At 43.0% G+C, this 14,906-nt stretch overlaps 1 protein-coding gene across 1 annotated transcript in view; it reads right to left on the reverse strand.

The window, feature by feature from the left end:
* Positions 1-306: 306 nt before the first annotated feature.
* Positions 307-14,906, reverse strand: part of GPR39 (G protein-coupled receptor 39) — an 80,423-nt gene continuing 65,823 nt past the window's right edge. Inside the window, exon 2 of the mRNA XM_074145745.1 lies at positions 307-830. Coding sequence (XP_074001846.1) covers positions 307-830 — 524 coding nt within the window. The remainder of the gene's footprint in view (positions 831-14,906) is intronic.

A 14,906-nucleotide genomic window follows, 5' to 3' on the forward strand; every position in this document is an offset into this window, starting at 1 on the left:
CTTCCTTCAAAGACACTGCAATTATTTTGTGTTTGTTTCCAAATCCCTGTCAACAAGCGAGGGAAGTTCAGTGGCTGTGGGGAGAGAGGGGCTGATATTTTTGGCAGCTAGTGAATTCGGTTAGCAGATTGAATTTCCAGTGTGCACTTAAAAATCCCAGCAGCAGGATACAGAACTCCTGCTCTTTTTGCATAATTGGAAACAAATCCATCTGTGTTACTCCTTTTAAGATGTAGTCAATTCCTCAGTCATTTTAATTTCCATATTTCTAAGTTCATTGCTAATCATTAACTTTGCCTTATGAAGTCATACTTGATGATCACAAAGGCCGTTTTGTGTGTCCAGACTGGGCTCTGAGCTACTCTCTAGCGGCACGACTTCTAAGCTGGGCTCCGGTGCTTCAAGACCCGGTTGCTGTGGACTCCAGTCAGGCTTGGTCTCATTCTGAAAAGTACTTAAAGAAACTTTGTTGTTGCCCCTTGTAGAAGAATGGCGCCTGGACGACATGAAGAGCAGAGGGCGTAGAGACCGCTTGCTCCTTGCTCTGGAGCTCAGGTTGGCTCTGAGAAACTTCTCCTTGTTGACATGCTCTATTGTCAGGCGGCAGCGGAGGACCTGCAGAAACACACTGCGGAACTGCTGAGAAGAGATGTTGTAGAGGAGGGGGTTCACCACCGAGCTGAGGTAGAAGAAGATGTCGGCGATAGGGAGAAGAGTGATGTACACTTTGAAGTAGGAGATAGTCCAGTCCTGCTTTGGTTTAGCAGCAGCCATGATCCTTCTAACCTGGTTTGGCATCCAGCATATTGAGAGAGTTGCAACAATCAGTCCTGTGAACAGAAAGAGGAAGAAAGAAGTGTGCATACATGGGGGGAAAACCATAAAATATTTAGTATCAGTTCTGCACTTACTTGTTAGGAAATAGTATCAATTTTTCACTGTTTTGCTTGACAGCTTTTTCTGCCAGTAGCATTTTTTTGTTTGTTGTTTTTAATAACTGTTACAAGGTCACTGCAGCACATGCTCTGACAAAAGACTGCGGAGTGCTTGGATAGTGGTTTCTTTGTACCTATTGTCATTTATTAGTTTTCAAAGCGTTCTTTCTTCGATATCTCTGTCTTTGGAAAGAATGCATTTTGTTTGTTTGTTTGTGTTCTTACATTTCTTATGTCTTTCCCTTTACTTTGAAAAACAAACAAAATAAATAGAACCTATAGCCATATTAGATCAGGCAATACCCAGAAGAGATCAGATTCTTGTTTGTACTTTACAAAAAAAAAAAAAAAGTATGCATAATAATATATTTCGTGTTATTTTTGGTAAATTTCCTCTTACAGAAGATATTTTTAAGTAAAATATGTATGGATCTTTTTATGGTAATTAAGATATGTTGGGCTTTCTTAAAAATCAAATTCCAGTGGAATTAAATTATGAATGTAAATGAGAAAAACCCAAGCCTAGTCATGAAAGTGTAAGCAGTTTCAGATTATAAATTATGCTTAAAAATGTGGTATCTGACCATTTGGTATTTATATGTAAATATAAATACATGTTGCTGCATCACTAATGGCATTAAAAAGAGGGTGACTTAAGTGTTGAATGTCTGAAAATTCTGCCTCTGCGGACCAGCATTCCCCGGGGTTGCAGCAGTGATGCCGTCTTCAGAACGGCAGCCCTGGAGAAACGCATGGGTGAACTTGAGCGGGCTGTTCCCGGGCCGGAGCCGGGGAAAGGTGCTCAAATCCTTGCTGGCATCCGCTGCTTCTGGTGCACGTAAGCACTGGAAATCCCGACATCTTGCATGAAATACCAGGTACACAAACTAATTCCTCTCAGTGCTCCCCCCACCAAGCACTACTTCTGAAACACGGAGCAGCCACCCATTTACTGTTTCCACTTTGTTTTTCTCTTTGCAGGAAACGTGCCTTGTAGGAACACCTAATGGGAGCAGAAGCTGCAGGTTGGCTTCCCTGCTGCGGAGGCACAAAACACCAGAGAGTACTCCGAAGGTGCACAGGTTTCACTTCCAGTAGACTTTTGTTATATTGTTAATCTTCAACGTCGAGCCTCCTTTCTCAACGGAAGCACAGAAATGTTTTAATTCTTATCTGTCTAGACCAAGTCAGATTGCCCACATCGAACAGACCACTGTAGGAGCGCAGTTCTGAAGTAGTGCACACTGATTTCTTCAAGCCAGGAAGATGATGCTTCAATAGCGGGAAGACATGAATGTGACAGGGAAGGGGGGCAGAACAAAGATTTTTTTTTTCATAACTTTGAGACTGCCAGAGCTTAAGCAGAGTATGTCCAAGTGCTCTCCACCACCACCCCCAAGCGAAGAAAAGGTATGAAATGTCTTTTTTTTTTTTTTTTGGAAGAAATTAATTTTCTTAATGAAAGCTATAATTACTTTAACAACTTTATTATCTCACTGAGATACCAAATAAAAGTTGTCTTTTTGATCATTTGCTTCTGTAATCACTTAAGGTCACAATAATTTTGGTAGGATGGGGAAGTAGCATATCCTAGACTTAGAGCCGTAGCTGAAGAGCCCTGGAAGGCTGTTCTTAGAAGGCAAGCTGTTACCGTTGCCCTTTTCTGTTCTTTAACCACCGTAACTCTCCTCAGCCACAGTCTCTTTATTCCCATTCCTACATGATCCCATGCCCCTTTGCACGGCTGCCCCGCTCTTCCACTGCCGCCTTGCCTCATTTTTCAGTACACGTTCTGTCCCTGTCATAAGCTGATCTGAATTTTGTATTAGTCCTGCAAGTTTTCCAGCCCTCAGTGCTTTCTTCTCTGCTCTCAGCATAACAAATAGAGGGGTAGCATTGTTCTGTCCTGGCATGGGCCAAAAGAAAACAAGGAACTCTGAGCAATGACTTACAGAAAGGCAGCGAAAGGATGCTACTGCTCCCATGTGACTTTTTCTCCTGTGCAACTTAAATGCAAAGCCCACAAACCCAGGTCTGCAGAATCCTTGTCAAATTTTACCGAATGATCTTTTCCAGGGAAAAGAAAATAAGCTCTATAGTGTAATTTTTTTGTTCTTAGTTAGAAACAGGATACTTCAGCGTGCTGATGAATAGTTTCCTAAATTATAAATGCTGCTGTGAGAAACCGAGCAAACAATGCGTGCAGTCAGTTTTAAAGCTCAAATGCAGTGCTCTGAGATTTGTAATTTTTTTGCTAGTATCTGGATTCTTTGCCATTGACCTTTCTTTTTAGTTCAAACTGCCAAATGCTTAAGATTCCCCCTTATATTCTTCGGACACTTTTGTTCTGGGGAATTGAATATTTCGTTGCGTGTGTAGCGAGTGAAAAATGAGCTGCTTGTGCCCTTGCACAGCGCAGCGAGGACAGGCTTTTGCAGGGTGGGAGGAGACATCTGTAAAACTTTGTTGTTTTCCAGGGATGAGTAATTGTTCATTTTTACACTTGAAAAAAAATGCCTGTTGATTCAAAAGAGATGCACCATGTAAATAAACATGCTGACAAATTCACCGCATTTTTTCCAACTGCTCGCACTTGACGTGGAGGTACGAAGCAAACTGAAGTGCATCAGAGGAAAAGCATTATATTCAGACCTTAGCATATTAAATATTTTGACTGACTCACTGCTGCCATCAATTTGAACTGGTACCCAGGCTGTAGAAGTCTGTGTTGTACTGTAACGTGCAGAAAGTGCCTAAAGAACATTGTATCAGCTTGAATGTAAACTAAACTGGATCTTACACGCGGGTACTGATCCATTTTTCACTAGAGCTTGCTGCCTGCTAGGAATTAAACTCTTTCACATTTCATCTCATATCCAACTTTCCCTTCCACTCCTCTTATTGAAGTGAAAAAAATTAGTAGCTCCATTTTTTTTCCATTTTCCTGAAGACTGCACTGAAGTGACACACTAGATGAGAGCAGAGATTTATCTTCCATGGAATAATGACGTTTATAAACAAAGTAGTGCTGTGGACGAGTGACCTCCATCACTGGCACTTGAAATTTCTAACACGCATTTGAATCACTCGGTTTAATCATCAGAAGTGCATTAGACCATGCCAACGTAAGCCAGGAGCCCTTGTGTTATCTAGTTGACTATGTGTAAGTGAATACATCTCAACCTTTAAATAAGTGTTTGATCTTATAATCTATTTAACATTGATGTAGATATTTCAAGGTAACAAAAAAAACAACCAAACCATGAAAAGATCCTTGACTAAAACCCTTTTATAAAGCTAAGCCATAAGCAGCCACAAAATAGTTTACTCAAAATAGGAATTTCCACATTCAACTACTATTTTAATCTGAAAAAAAATCCACCCCAAACCTCTTTAAAACTGAAGCATACAAACTTAACAGCGATTTAAATTTGGGAATTGTTATTGTAACTTCCCAAAAGTGGATCTTATAATATTCTTAATATGTGACAAAGGATCATTTATGTAGTAAAATAAACCTAGTGTTTAAGTGCCAATAATATAAATACGCATTGCTGGCACAGAATAGGAGTTTGGCAGTCATCTGTCCCTTAGCAATACTTTTTTATTACTCAGAACATTCCTCTGGGCCATAGGGGACTGAATTAAATTCATTATGAACTTTATTGGGAAGGATTTTAAATATGTGCAAATGTCTGGTAGAGTGGAGGGGGCTTCTTTCTCCATACTTCCAGATTTTGTTCATTCTTCTATTGAATAGATTTTTGTCTTTTTTTTTTTTTTTTCTGCACCTGAGCACTTAAATCTGTCTCCTTTTATAGTCCAACATTTCCCCTCTATCCTGGCCACCACCAGCCGTCCCACAAAACTTGGAATTGTCTACAAAATTATAATTGTCACTGGGAAATGCCAGCACCAGGCTGTATTTGGCTGCCATAGCCCATTAACCCAGGTTGTTGCGGTGACCCCATGTACATGGTCCTCTGCCTGTGCCACTTAACCCCGACCGCCCTGGTGCGTCAAGGTCTGCCGGGCTCTGCGGCTACTCTCATCACAATTAGCTTAAGCAGCATTAAACTCAAACTTTGCTTTTCTGTGATTTAATTAATGGCACAAAGGCGGGTTCCCAACATCTGCTTGTAAACTGACATTTAAATGGCAATTGTCAGTGGCATATAAACATATGGTTACTGAGTTATGAGTGAAGTGCAGGCAGCGACGCAGTTGGTTCAGAGGGAGAGTTCAGTTCACGCACATTTGCATACTTGGCCCGACTATACTCAAAGGTATAATGCGACATTAATGCCCTGTGCTTTAGTCACAAAGCCTCCCAACTGCACATCAGGGGTGTCCGCTCCCAAAAGAGGAAAACACTGAGACCATCCCTCATTATTAAGTCTGCCATCATAAAGCAATACTAATCATGAGGAAAGCCCTTGGTCCCTGTTTGATTCTGCTACAGACGGCTTTGAAAACACAAGGGCATACACTTTCTCACGCATCAGGTTCTTGATGGTCATAAGAGTCGTCACCACTAACTTGGGAGAAGGTCAAAAGCAAAGACTCCACTGCTAATTAAAAATGTGACTTTCAGGAGGTGGGGTGTTGGCAGGTATTTATGTTCTGTTTATTATTTTAACCAGGACTCAAAAATCTTGCTCTTCATTAGAAATAGGGACATAAATCATTCGTTTATTGTCTTTCTTGCTTTTAAGAAAAAAGTCAAGCCACGAACAGCAGTGTTCAATCACAGACATGACCTTCCCAACTGCAGATCAATGCAGTGCTGTCTTCCAGCGAGTGTCTGCATGTGAGACATCAGCCACCATATGCTTATTGTCTTGTGACAATTGTCATTTAAATGTCAGGTTACAAACAGCTGTTATTTCATTGCTGTGAGTCATGAGTGCAGGAAGGAAACCGACCCCAGTGGTAGCGGATGGCTGTTGGCACTGCTCAGCACTGCTGTCAGCAGCAGGAGCGATGCAGATGGTGCTTCCCGAGTGGTGGTGACCTGAGGAAGACTGGAGCACCTCAAGGAGGGGACTACTGTCTTGGCTTTCCAGCCTCAAGGATTTCCTACCAGTGCTGCTTCTGGCAGGTAAGAGTTTGGAGAAGTTTCTCTGGTAGAATTTCAGATCCAAACTTTCAGCTTTTAACAGCTTCTGGTGAATATCTGGTGTTCAGTCACCATCCACATCAACATGGGACTCAAATCCCTCTCTGTCTCTGACCAACAGCAACTGGCTGTTGGTGACCCTCAGGGTGCGTGGGGTGGGAGAGAGGAACACACTTTTTGCTACTGCTCCCAGCCTGGTTATTGCCTACCCCTTCAGCTCCGCTGTCTTTAAGGTCAGCAGGTTTAAAAGCAAGACCCAGAGAGGAACAGCAGTTCCTCTTCATTTCTTCAGTGCTTCTGTGGAACTTACAGTGTTTCTGCCCAACTGCCAGAGCTGGTATCTCCACACGAATGGGTCCCTTTAGCATAAATCATGTCCTAAAAGGCCTTTGTAGATCTCAAACAAGTCGTGACATTCAGTGCTGTCATGCCTGCGTCCTTTTTGTGCAGCCTGCCCTCATGGTCTAGCTGGGAAACCTCTGTCCTCTTGTTCTCTGAGATGGAGAATTAGGATAAGAAGGTGATGGGACATACTGAAGGATAATCCTTCAGAGACAGTGAAGTGGCCACACTCATCTTGCCCACTTGCTTCCCGGAACAAATGCAAGAGGCCCAAGTAGGCATTCTCTGTGGCATTAAAGACAGCACATAACCAGTTCCAGCTGGCACGCAGACAGCGCCACACCTCACACAGGCACGAGACAAGCTTACCACAAGGTTCCTAACAGATCTGCAGGTGTCCCCTGCTCAGCATTAACAGCATCGCTTTGCAAGCAGTGAGTCACAGCTGGATCTCAGAATCAAAGTCTTGTCGATTCGTGACCTGCGCTCTGCGCTTCGTCTCCGGCCCTGCGAGCGGGGAAGTCGCTCGCTCTGGGTTAGAGCTACTACAGGAAGCGCCACCAAACAACCAGGCTATAAAACAGAAGTGGTGGCTTTGCTGCCCCTTCCACTAGCGACAGTTAATGTCACATTGCCCCAAAATCAATCGCTCTATCCTGCATTCAGTGCATGGAGTGTCACAACCATGAACAAGGGTTTTGCCTGGACGAGGGCTGGGGAGGGCTCCATGTGCAGGATACAGCACCCGATGAAGTTTGAAACGGGAGAACAGTGATTGATGTAAACCTCCCTCTTCCCTCTCAACCGCACGCAAGTTCCTTCTGCTGAAGGACAAACATTATAATAATAATAAGCACATATTGATGTATGTTGAGGTGAATATAAAAATGTATTAACCCGAGAGATAAATATTGATACTGCTTTGTTTGTGTCAATATTTAGTTCAAGGGACAATAAATTTTGATATTCACTGAAACAAGTCAATATGTGCATTGCTACATACATTTTGTATAAGCTCAAATTATTCAGCAACTCTGTTCCTTTTATCCTCAACTTTCAGAATCACAGATTTGCCTTTCAAAAACGCTTCTCTGGAAGGGAAGGAGGCAATAAGTAAATGATCCCTACTCAGGCAGTAACTACAGGGAGAAGATAAGATGTGGCCAGTGTCTATCTCCCAGTGATTTCCCCATCAGAGTGTCTCTAACCACCAGGGAGATCTGCAGGCTCACTTTGGGATCTGACGCTGGATCCGGGCTGGATGCAAGGCACGCAGCCATCTCGGAGAACAGGAGTTTCCCCATTGCTGCCCATCAGCAGCTCACTGCCCTTGCTGTGGAGCCACCTCGCAAATAGACCCCGTGCACAGGGCTTCCACTGGCAAAGCAAAACGGAGATAGAAACCCAGCCCCTGCTCCTGCCTGTGCTGGTGCTGCAGGGGTAACAAGGACAAAGGAGGCAGCGAGACAGCATTTTTGTCACCAGCACAAGCAGGCAAATCTCCAAACACTCACACAGAAGCTCTGGCAAGCACCCCACAACCCTTCTCATAATGGGTTTAAAGTGAACAGAAGCCAGTAACAAACTAGTTATCTTTATAAATACCACTGGAAGGATTAAGCATATGGCCTGGGACAAACTGCTGAAAACCAGCTCCATGTACATCTGATCCTGTCAACAGCTTCCAGCAAAAAACCAATGGACCAGCAATTCCCAAGGCCTTCAGGGGGATTTGGGTCCATCTAGTGTTCACGATGCTCCTCTCAGCCTCGAGAGTGCTGTACAATGAAGTGGCGTCTCATTAGCGAGCACAGCTGGGTGATAGGACAGTGCTGTCCCATCAAGTGGTGCAATAAATGAAAGGCGCAGAGAAGAACCAAGCTGCCTCTTGGTGCAATAAATGAACTAAACCTGCAAGGTGTTAATAAATACATTGCTGTTCTGTTGCACATAAAGTCATCTTTCTTCCAACAGAAGACACCACTAATGGTCTTGCTAAATCACAAATGCTAAAGTGGTGCATGCAGTCTTCCCGTAAACAGCCATTCTTTCCTCAAAACAGCAATGTGTTCAAGTGTGTGGCAGTGACAACATGGAGAAATTTTTATCCTTATTAAAAGCTTCCACAAATAACTGGAGTTGTCAGGCGCATTGAGAAGAATTTGACACAAGTATCTGCCACCCCTTGGCATCAGAGAAACACCTGCAGCTGCTTTTGATATTTCATTTCACAGGTGACTACACGCCAATGTAAATCACCGCTGAGACTCAGGAGACGTTAGCAGAATCTGAGGCGCACATCTTTTCACTTGGACTGGACTACGCTCTACCCTCCTCAAATACCCTTTGAGATCATTGAGACCAAATTAGCATGTCATAGGTTTGGCCCAGTGTTGTGTCATTGGGTCAAATCAATGACACAACAGAACATCAGCGTGATCACAACTCCTCTCTCTGGTCAAAATCCCTGCATCACCCAAGGGTTTGCTCAGTTCAGGTCCTCCCTGTCCTGCTGCACATGTTCCTTCTCCTGCACTGGCAACAAAGAGCTGCCCTAGGCTGGACGCGGCACAGCAAGATCACCTCAGCTCCTCAGTGGCAAAGGGGGAGGTGAATTTTGTCATTCCAGCAACCTGACCTCTAAAAGAAACTAATGCTGAAGGAATCTGCCCAGAAGAACACCCGCACTTTCATGCAGAGTGATGATGCTTCAGTCTCTGTTGTACTTCAGTCCTCTACAACCGATAAACAGTGTATTGGGCTGAGAAACACAAACATTCCCGACAAACAAGGAGAAGATGATGAGAGAGTTACATGGAGCTGAACCAAAGTTTCGAGTCTGTGTATCACTGATCCATCCGGCTGGGACTTACAGGGCACTGCAGTAACACCTTTTCTGACTACAGCACTAAAACATAACAGCTTCTGGGGATCCCCTCACACACTTCTCCACAAGCCATGGCAAACAGCTCTTCGGAGGAATAAGCTATTTTTTGCTTTACGCTGTCACTTAACAGCCCTCAGCTGCTCGGCAGAGTGATACCGGATGCATCAGAAGTTGTCGGGGGAACATAGATACGCAGAATATAATTAATGAGGACACAAGTGTTAACAGTTTTACTTCTTAGCAATTTAAAGTATCTGACAACTATCTTCAGTTCTTAGCGGGGTCAAGTTTTGCTTCTCAAATATTTTTAAATACTGTCATTTCACAGTGCAAACACTAGTAAAAAGCTAAAAATACTCAAGGCAGTTTCATGACAGAAGTATTGTTACTGAACATGAGCAGCCTTTTTGCAAAACAGTGATTAAAGTCATGATATGTTTTTAAAAGCCATCCAGGCTCATACATTACCAGAGAAAATAATGTTAGTTTTAATACTTAAAAATGATTACGGAGACGGTAACACATTCATAGCCACGTTATGCAGCGACAATAGCACCTTCGCAAATCTTCCCCACACAAGTTTGTACCTTTAACGGTCATTTATTTCTTCTATTCAATATGTTAAAATTTGTATTTCAAATACGAGTTTATCTTGCTCCTCAGCTTTAATTTTCCGATCGCAAACTTCATCCTAGCGCTCCTCATCAGCTATAATTCAGTCTTAAATCTGTACAACTTCACACAGAAATGACGATGTAGTCTATGATACTGTAACGGGGTAATTAATTTTCGCAGTGGAGTGCCCAGGCAGCACCCCCCCCCGGTGCTGAGCCTCCCCCCACCCCGTGTGTGGGGTTGCTGAGACGCTACAGAGCTTTGCTGGGGATCCCAGCTCTGTGGAGGAAGCAAGCGGCCAAGGCTGCCATGAAACACAACAGCTAAAAGGAGAATTTCATATACGCTCCTGTCCTCTTTGGTGCTTTCCTTCACAGAGGTGGGTAAACAGTCATGAAATCGTTACGCCTCACAGTAAATACCAACTTAGAATCATAGAATAGGTTGGAAGAGACCTTTAAGATCATCTAGTCCAACCATCAACCTAACTCTGATAAAAACCATCACTAAACCACGTCACTAAGCACTATGTCAACCCGTCTTTTAAATACCTCCAGGGATGGTGCCTCAACCACTTCCCTGGGCAGCCCATTCCAAGGCTTAATAACCCTTTCAGTGTAAAAATATTTCCTGATGTCCAATCTGAACCTCCCCCAGCGCAACTTGAAGCCATTTCCTCTTGTCCCATCGCCTGTGACTTGGGAGAAGAGACCGACCCCCGCCTCTCTACACCCTCCTTTCAGGGAGTTGTAGAGAGCGATAAGGTCTCCCCTCAGCCTCCTTTTCTCCAGGCTGAAAAACCCCAGCTCCCTCAGCCTCTCCTCATAAGACTTGTGCTCCAGTTGGCATTTGAAGCAATGGTTGACTTTCATTCAGGTGCCCATCTCATGCGGTTTGTCAATAAAAGCTACAAAATCCAACATCTACTTTTGAGTCATTCATTTCCATTCATTACAACAATTCTCCAGTAAAAACATAAACGAAACTTCAAATCAGGGCTACTTTGGCAAAAAGATCAAGAATATTGTGGAAATATACATAGACTCAGCACCAGAAGACATACCATGGTAAAACAAATAGATTTTAAACCACTCATTTTTAGAAATTTTAACATTCTCACTGCCAGAAAAGACATGCTTATTGATAATTGTTATTTCTGCATTGACAAAGTATTTTTAAAAAACACTGACATGGACACAAATGTGTGGAAAGGAACAGGTTTCATTTTTATTTATGCTTCTTCCTTGCAAAACAAATTCTTGCCATGGTTGCTTTGATTTTCTTTTAGAAAGAGTGAAGACTTGTTTTCTTTCTGCATTGGCGAAACAACAGAAAAAATACATCTTCCATAGATATCTCATTTAAATTCTGCGTTGTAACTAGCAAACACAATTTGGAATTGAGAGGGTTTTTGTTTTTACATTACAAAATCAGCCGTTGCAACATTAAACAGCTCATCTATTGCAATTCGGCAGAGAAATCATCGAACAATCAACTGCAGAATACAAATACAGAAAGACAACATATTAGCTCAGCAGACACATGAGAGACTCCTGAGCTCCGCCAGAAAGGTAAGCTTGAGCTATATGTTATATGGAGCCAACCGTCATGGGGGAATCAGCAAAGCTCTTCCTAAATGAGAGAGACTATCAATCTCCAAGTCAGATTTTTGTACCAAAAACCCTCAAATGAAGAAAACTTGCTGTTTTGTAGGGAGTGAGATGAAAATGGAATTATTGATGCACAAATGGTAGCAAGATCATGCTTGCCAGCTGCTTTAAAAAACAAATGCAATTGGAGTTTATGTTCAGCAGCCCAAGTGAGAAGAGAAACCAAAGCAAATTGCCATTAAAATTACATGCAGTTTTCCAAATTCTACACCAAAGCCTGCAAGAGGAAAGAAGATTCAGGGAGGGGAAGAGCAGAAATGCACCAAGGCAGACGGGGCCACGGTGTGGTGTAAGAGAGCCGTGGCGGGGACAGGGCCACTGCAGGAAACTGGGGGTAAAACCAGGTCCCACCCCAGACCAGGACACGGGAGTTGCTAGTCCCCAGGAGCAACTTATAGTGGCCTTTCAGTCCTTAAAGGGGGCTTGTAAGAAAGATGGGGGCAAACTTTTTAGCAGGGCCTGTTGCAATAGAAAAAGGGGTAATGACTTTAAACTAAAAGAGAGAAGATTTAGACTAAATATAAGGAAGACATTTTTTACAATGAGGGTGGTGAGACACTGGCACGCGTTGCCCAGAGAGGTGGCAGACACCCCATCCCTGGAAACATTCAAGGTCAGGTTGAACAGAGCTCTGATCGACCTGATCTAGTTGAAGATGTTCCTGCTCATTGCAGGGGGTTGGACTAGATGACCTTGAAACTCAGACCACTCTATGATTCTAAAATCATCCAAAAAAGCATGAACACAGTCCAAGTATTTCTTTTTACCCACTACAAATCTGGCACAGGCAGGTGAAAGGCTGCATGAAGGACTCTTGTGTTCTTCTAAACACTCCAACAGCCTGCTCTTTCTGACAGCAGTGAGCCTTTTTCTGCTCTGAACAGATTCCTCTTCTTTTTGGAGAGAAAACAATAAACAAATGCAGTCCAAATGAAAGCTGAGTTTTCACACATCTTCAGAACCGATTTGTTTTAAGGTTTAAGGAAGATCATAATCTGCCGGAGAGCGCAGAAGACTTTCTTGCCTGGAAACAGTGTTGCAAGAAATGAAATGAGGTGTTTTGGGGCAGCAGACAGCTATCTTTTGGAAAGGGTGGGGAGAGGTCAAATCTCTGACTCAGCCACCTCCAATACAGCCACAGCAGCATTTCCTACGCTGCAGGTGAGCGAAGACCGAATTCCAGTCCGACTCCTTGAAGCATGTCCTGGCTGTCGTGCCAATGGGGGAAACATAAAGTAACTATTGCACAACATGGCAACTTTATTCCTTAAAATAGGCCTAACCTTTGATAATTTGCATCAAAGGCTTGGATAATGGTGAAGCTACTTGAAACAGCACTAAGAACACCGGCCAAACACTGCTTGTTTGCAGCTTCCCTCCGAGAAGGCTATTCAGGGAGCAGCAGTATTTCCATTGCAGCAAAGTCTCTTCTCTCCTAACACCTGAATCTCCTTTTATTTACATTACAGAGCTGTCCAGAGAACTGTAATGAGTGCAAACACGTCAAAAACTCCTTTCTCAAACCTTTTCAATGAATATATTTACAAGATAAAGAGTAATCCCCGCCTCGCCACAACCTTGGCAGCAGCCTAATTCAAAGTCTGTGAGACTCAAGTGAGAAGGGGAATGTGCTCTGCGAAATGGCATTCAAATAAACACCTGAACGGGGCTTCGCCAAGCTCGCGGGCACCGTTTGGTTTGGGAGCCTTGTGCCTGTGCTGTGATATTTGCACTTTGCTTTCAGATAGCTGCTGGGGACTTCCAAAATGTCTCGGTGAGCCGGCACGCAGCAAGAGCTCACAGCAAACATCAGACAGCATTTCTTCCTCTCCTCCGCAAGCGCAATCTCAGTCCTGTATCTCGGTATTAGTAAAAGATGTCAGCTCATTTCATTACATATAATTTATTTGAAGTAAACTCCTTTTAATGACTTTTAACTTCAGAAAAAAACAGCGCATGTTCCTTTCTTTATCCAAGCCACACAGGGTATATTTTTGCTGGCCTTTTAACTCTCTTTTATTTCCTTGAGGTGAATCCACAGCTAACTAGAGTATTCCAGGTGGAATTAGAGCATGCAGCTCTCTCTATCTTTTGTAGCACCTTTCCAAGAAACACTAAGAACTGTAAGATATTACTGCAGACCTGAGAAAACTAATTAAGGCAGAGCTCCAGCTACCCGACAGCCTGCTCTCTCCCTCTCTCCTAGAAAATACAGGAACAAAACAGTGCTTTTTAGAGGAACACCCTATAAACAAAGAAGAGCAATCATGATGTGGCAATGTATTTGATTCAATTATGCCATTTTTAATGTAAATTCTGGAATCTGGTGATAAAGATGATGTTTTCTGGAGCACAGTGAAGATGCAGGGGATTTCAGCAAGGACTAAATCTACCTTACTGTAAATTACAAAACACATTTCTTCTTCCAGCCTCATGCAGCTGGCTCCAGCTTTGGGCACACAGGACCACAGTAATGGAGAAAAGGCTTTTACAATAACCCTTTCACATATAACAAATATATGACTATGAAAGAGATAAAGAAGATCACTAAATATCAGAATTCACAGCAACTGAGAGGGCAATTATACGCATTTGGGAACTTTCCTATGCATTTATATAGCACCTTAAGTTCAACTGCTGGTCTTCAGTTTGACCCATACCATGACAGAAATAGATAATCCTATTGCTTCTGACATTGCTACGTAATTAAATAGCTGCTCTGCCCCCATTAACATAGCTATATCCACTAGGATTGCATTTGTCATCCTCTTTCCACAATGATCTCTTACTTTGAAATAAGTTTTTCTACTCAGACCTAAGATGTCTTGGAAAGAGGGGTTTTTAGATACCTTCTTATTGAGCTTTGTAAGGTTTTCACTTGCTATTGAGTGAAACTCTTAACTCCAAAGAGCTAATAGAACTAATTTTTCTTAAAATATTCATGATTAAGAGATTAAAACTGAACATCTAAATCATCTGCTCACGAGGCAATAAACTTTTTTAACCAATAATTAATGCAGCAAAAGACAAGCAGCTCTCTTCTAAGATATTGGAGCAAAAATGGACTCTTATCTCCTTGAAGTCAGAGAGGCAAGGGCCTAGACTTGGTGCTAGAGTGAACCCCGGGCAGCCGTGCTGCAGGCAGCAGCCTGCCCTTACGAACCCTGCACTGCCCCAAGGTCAGGGAAAACAATTTTTGGTGCTTGTACCAGTAAAGCCTATTGCAGCAAAACGTGGCAGGAGATCTGCTTTGGGGCGCTGAGGGGATCCTTGATCCCTTTACTGAGACAGCTGGAAGACAGAAGGCACTCTAATTCACTGTGACACGCTAAGCAAAT

Source organism: Numenius arquata, chromosome 3, assembly GCF_964106895.1.
Source record: "Numenius arquata chromosome 3, bNumArq3.hap1.1, whole genome shotgun sequence".
NCBI lineage: Eukaryota > Metazoa > Chordata > Aves > Charadriiformes > Scolopacidae > Numenius > Numenius arquata.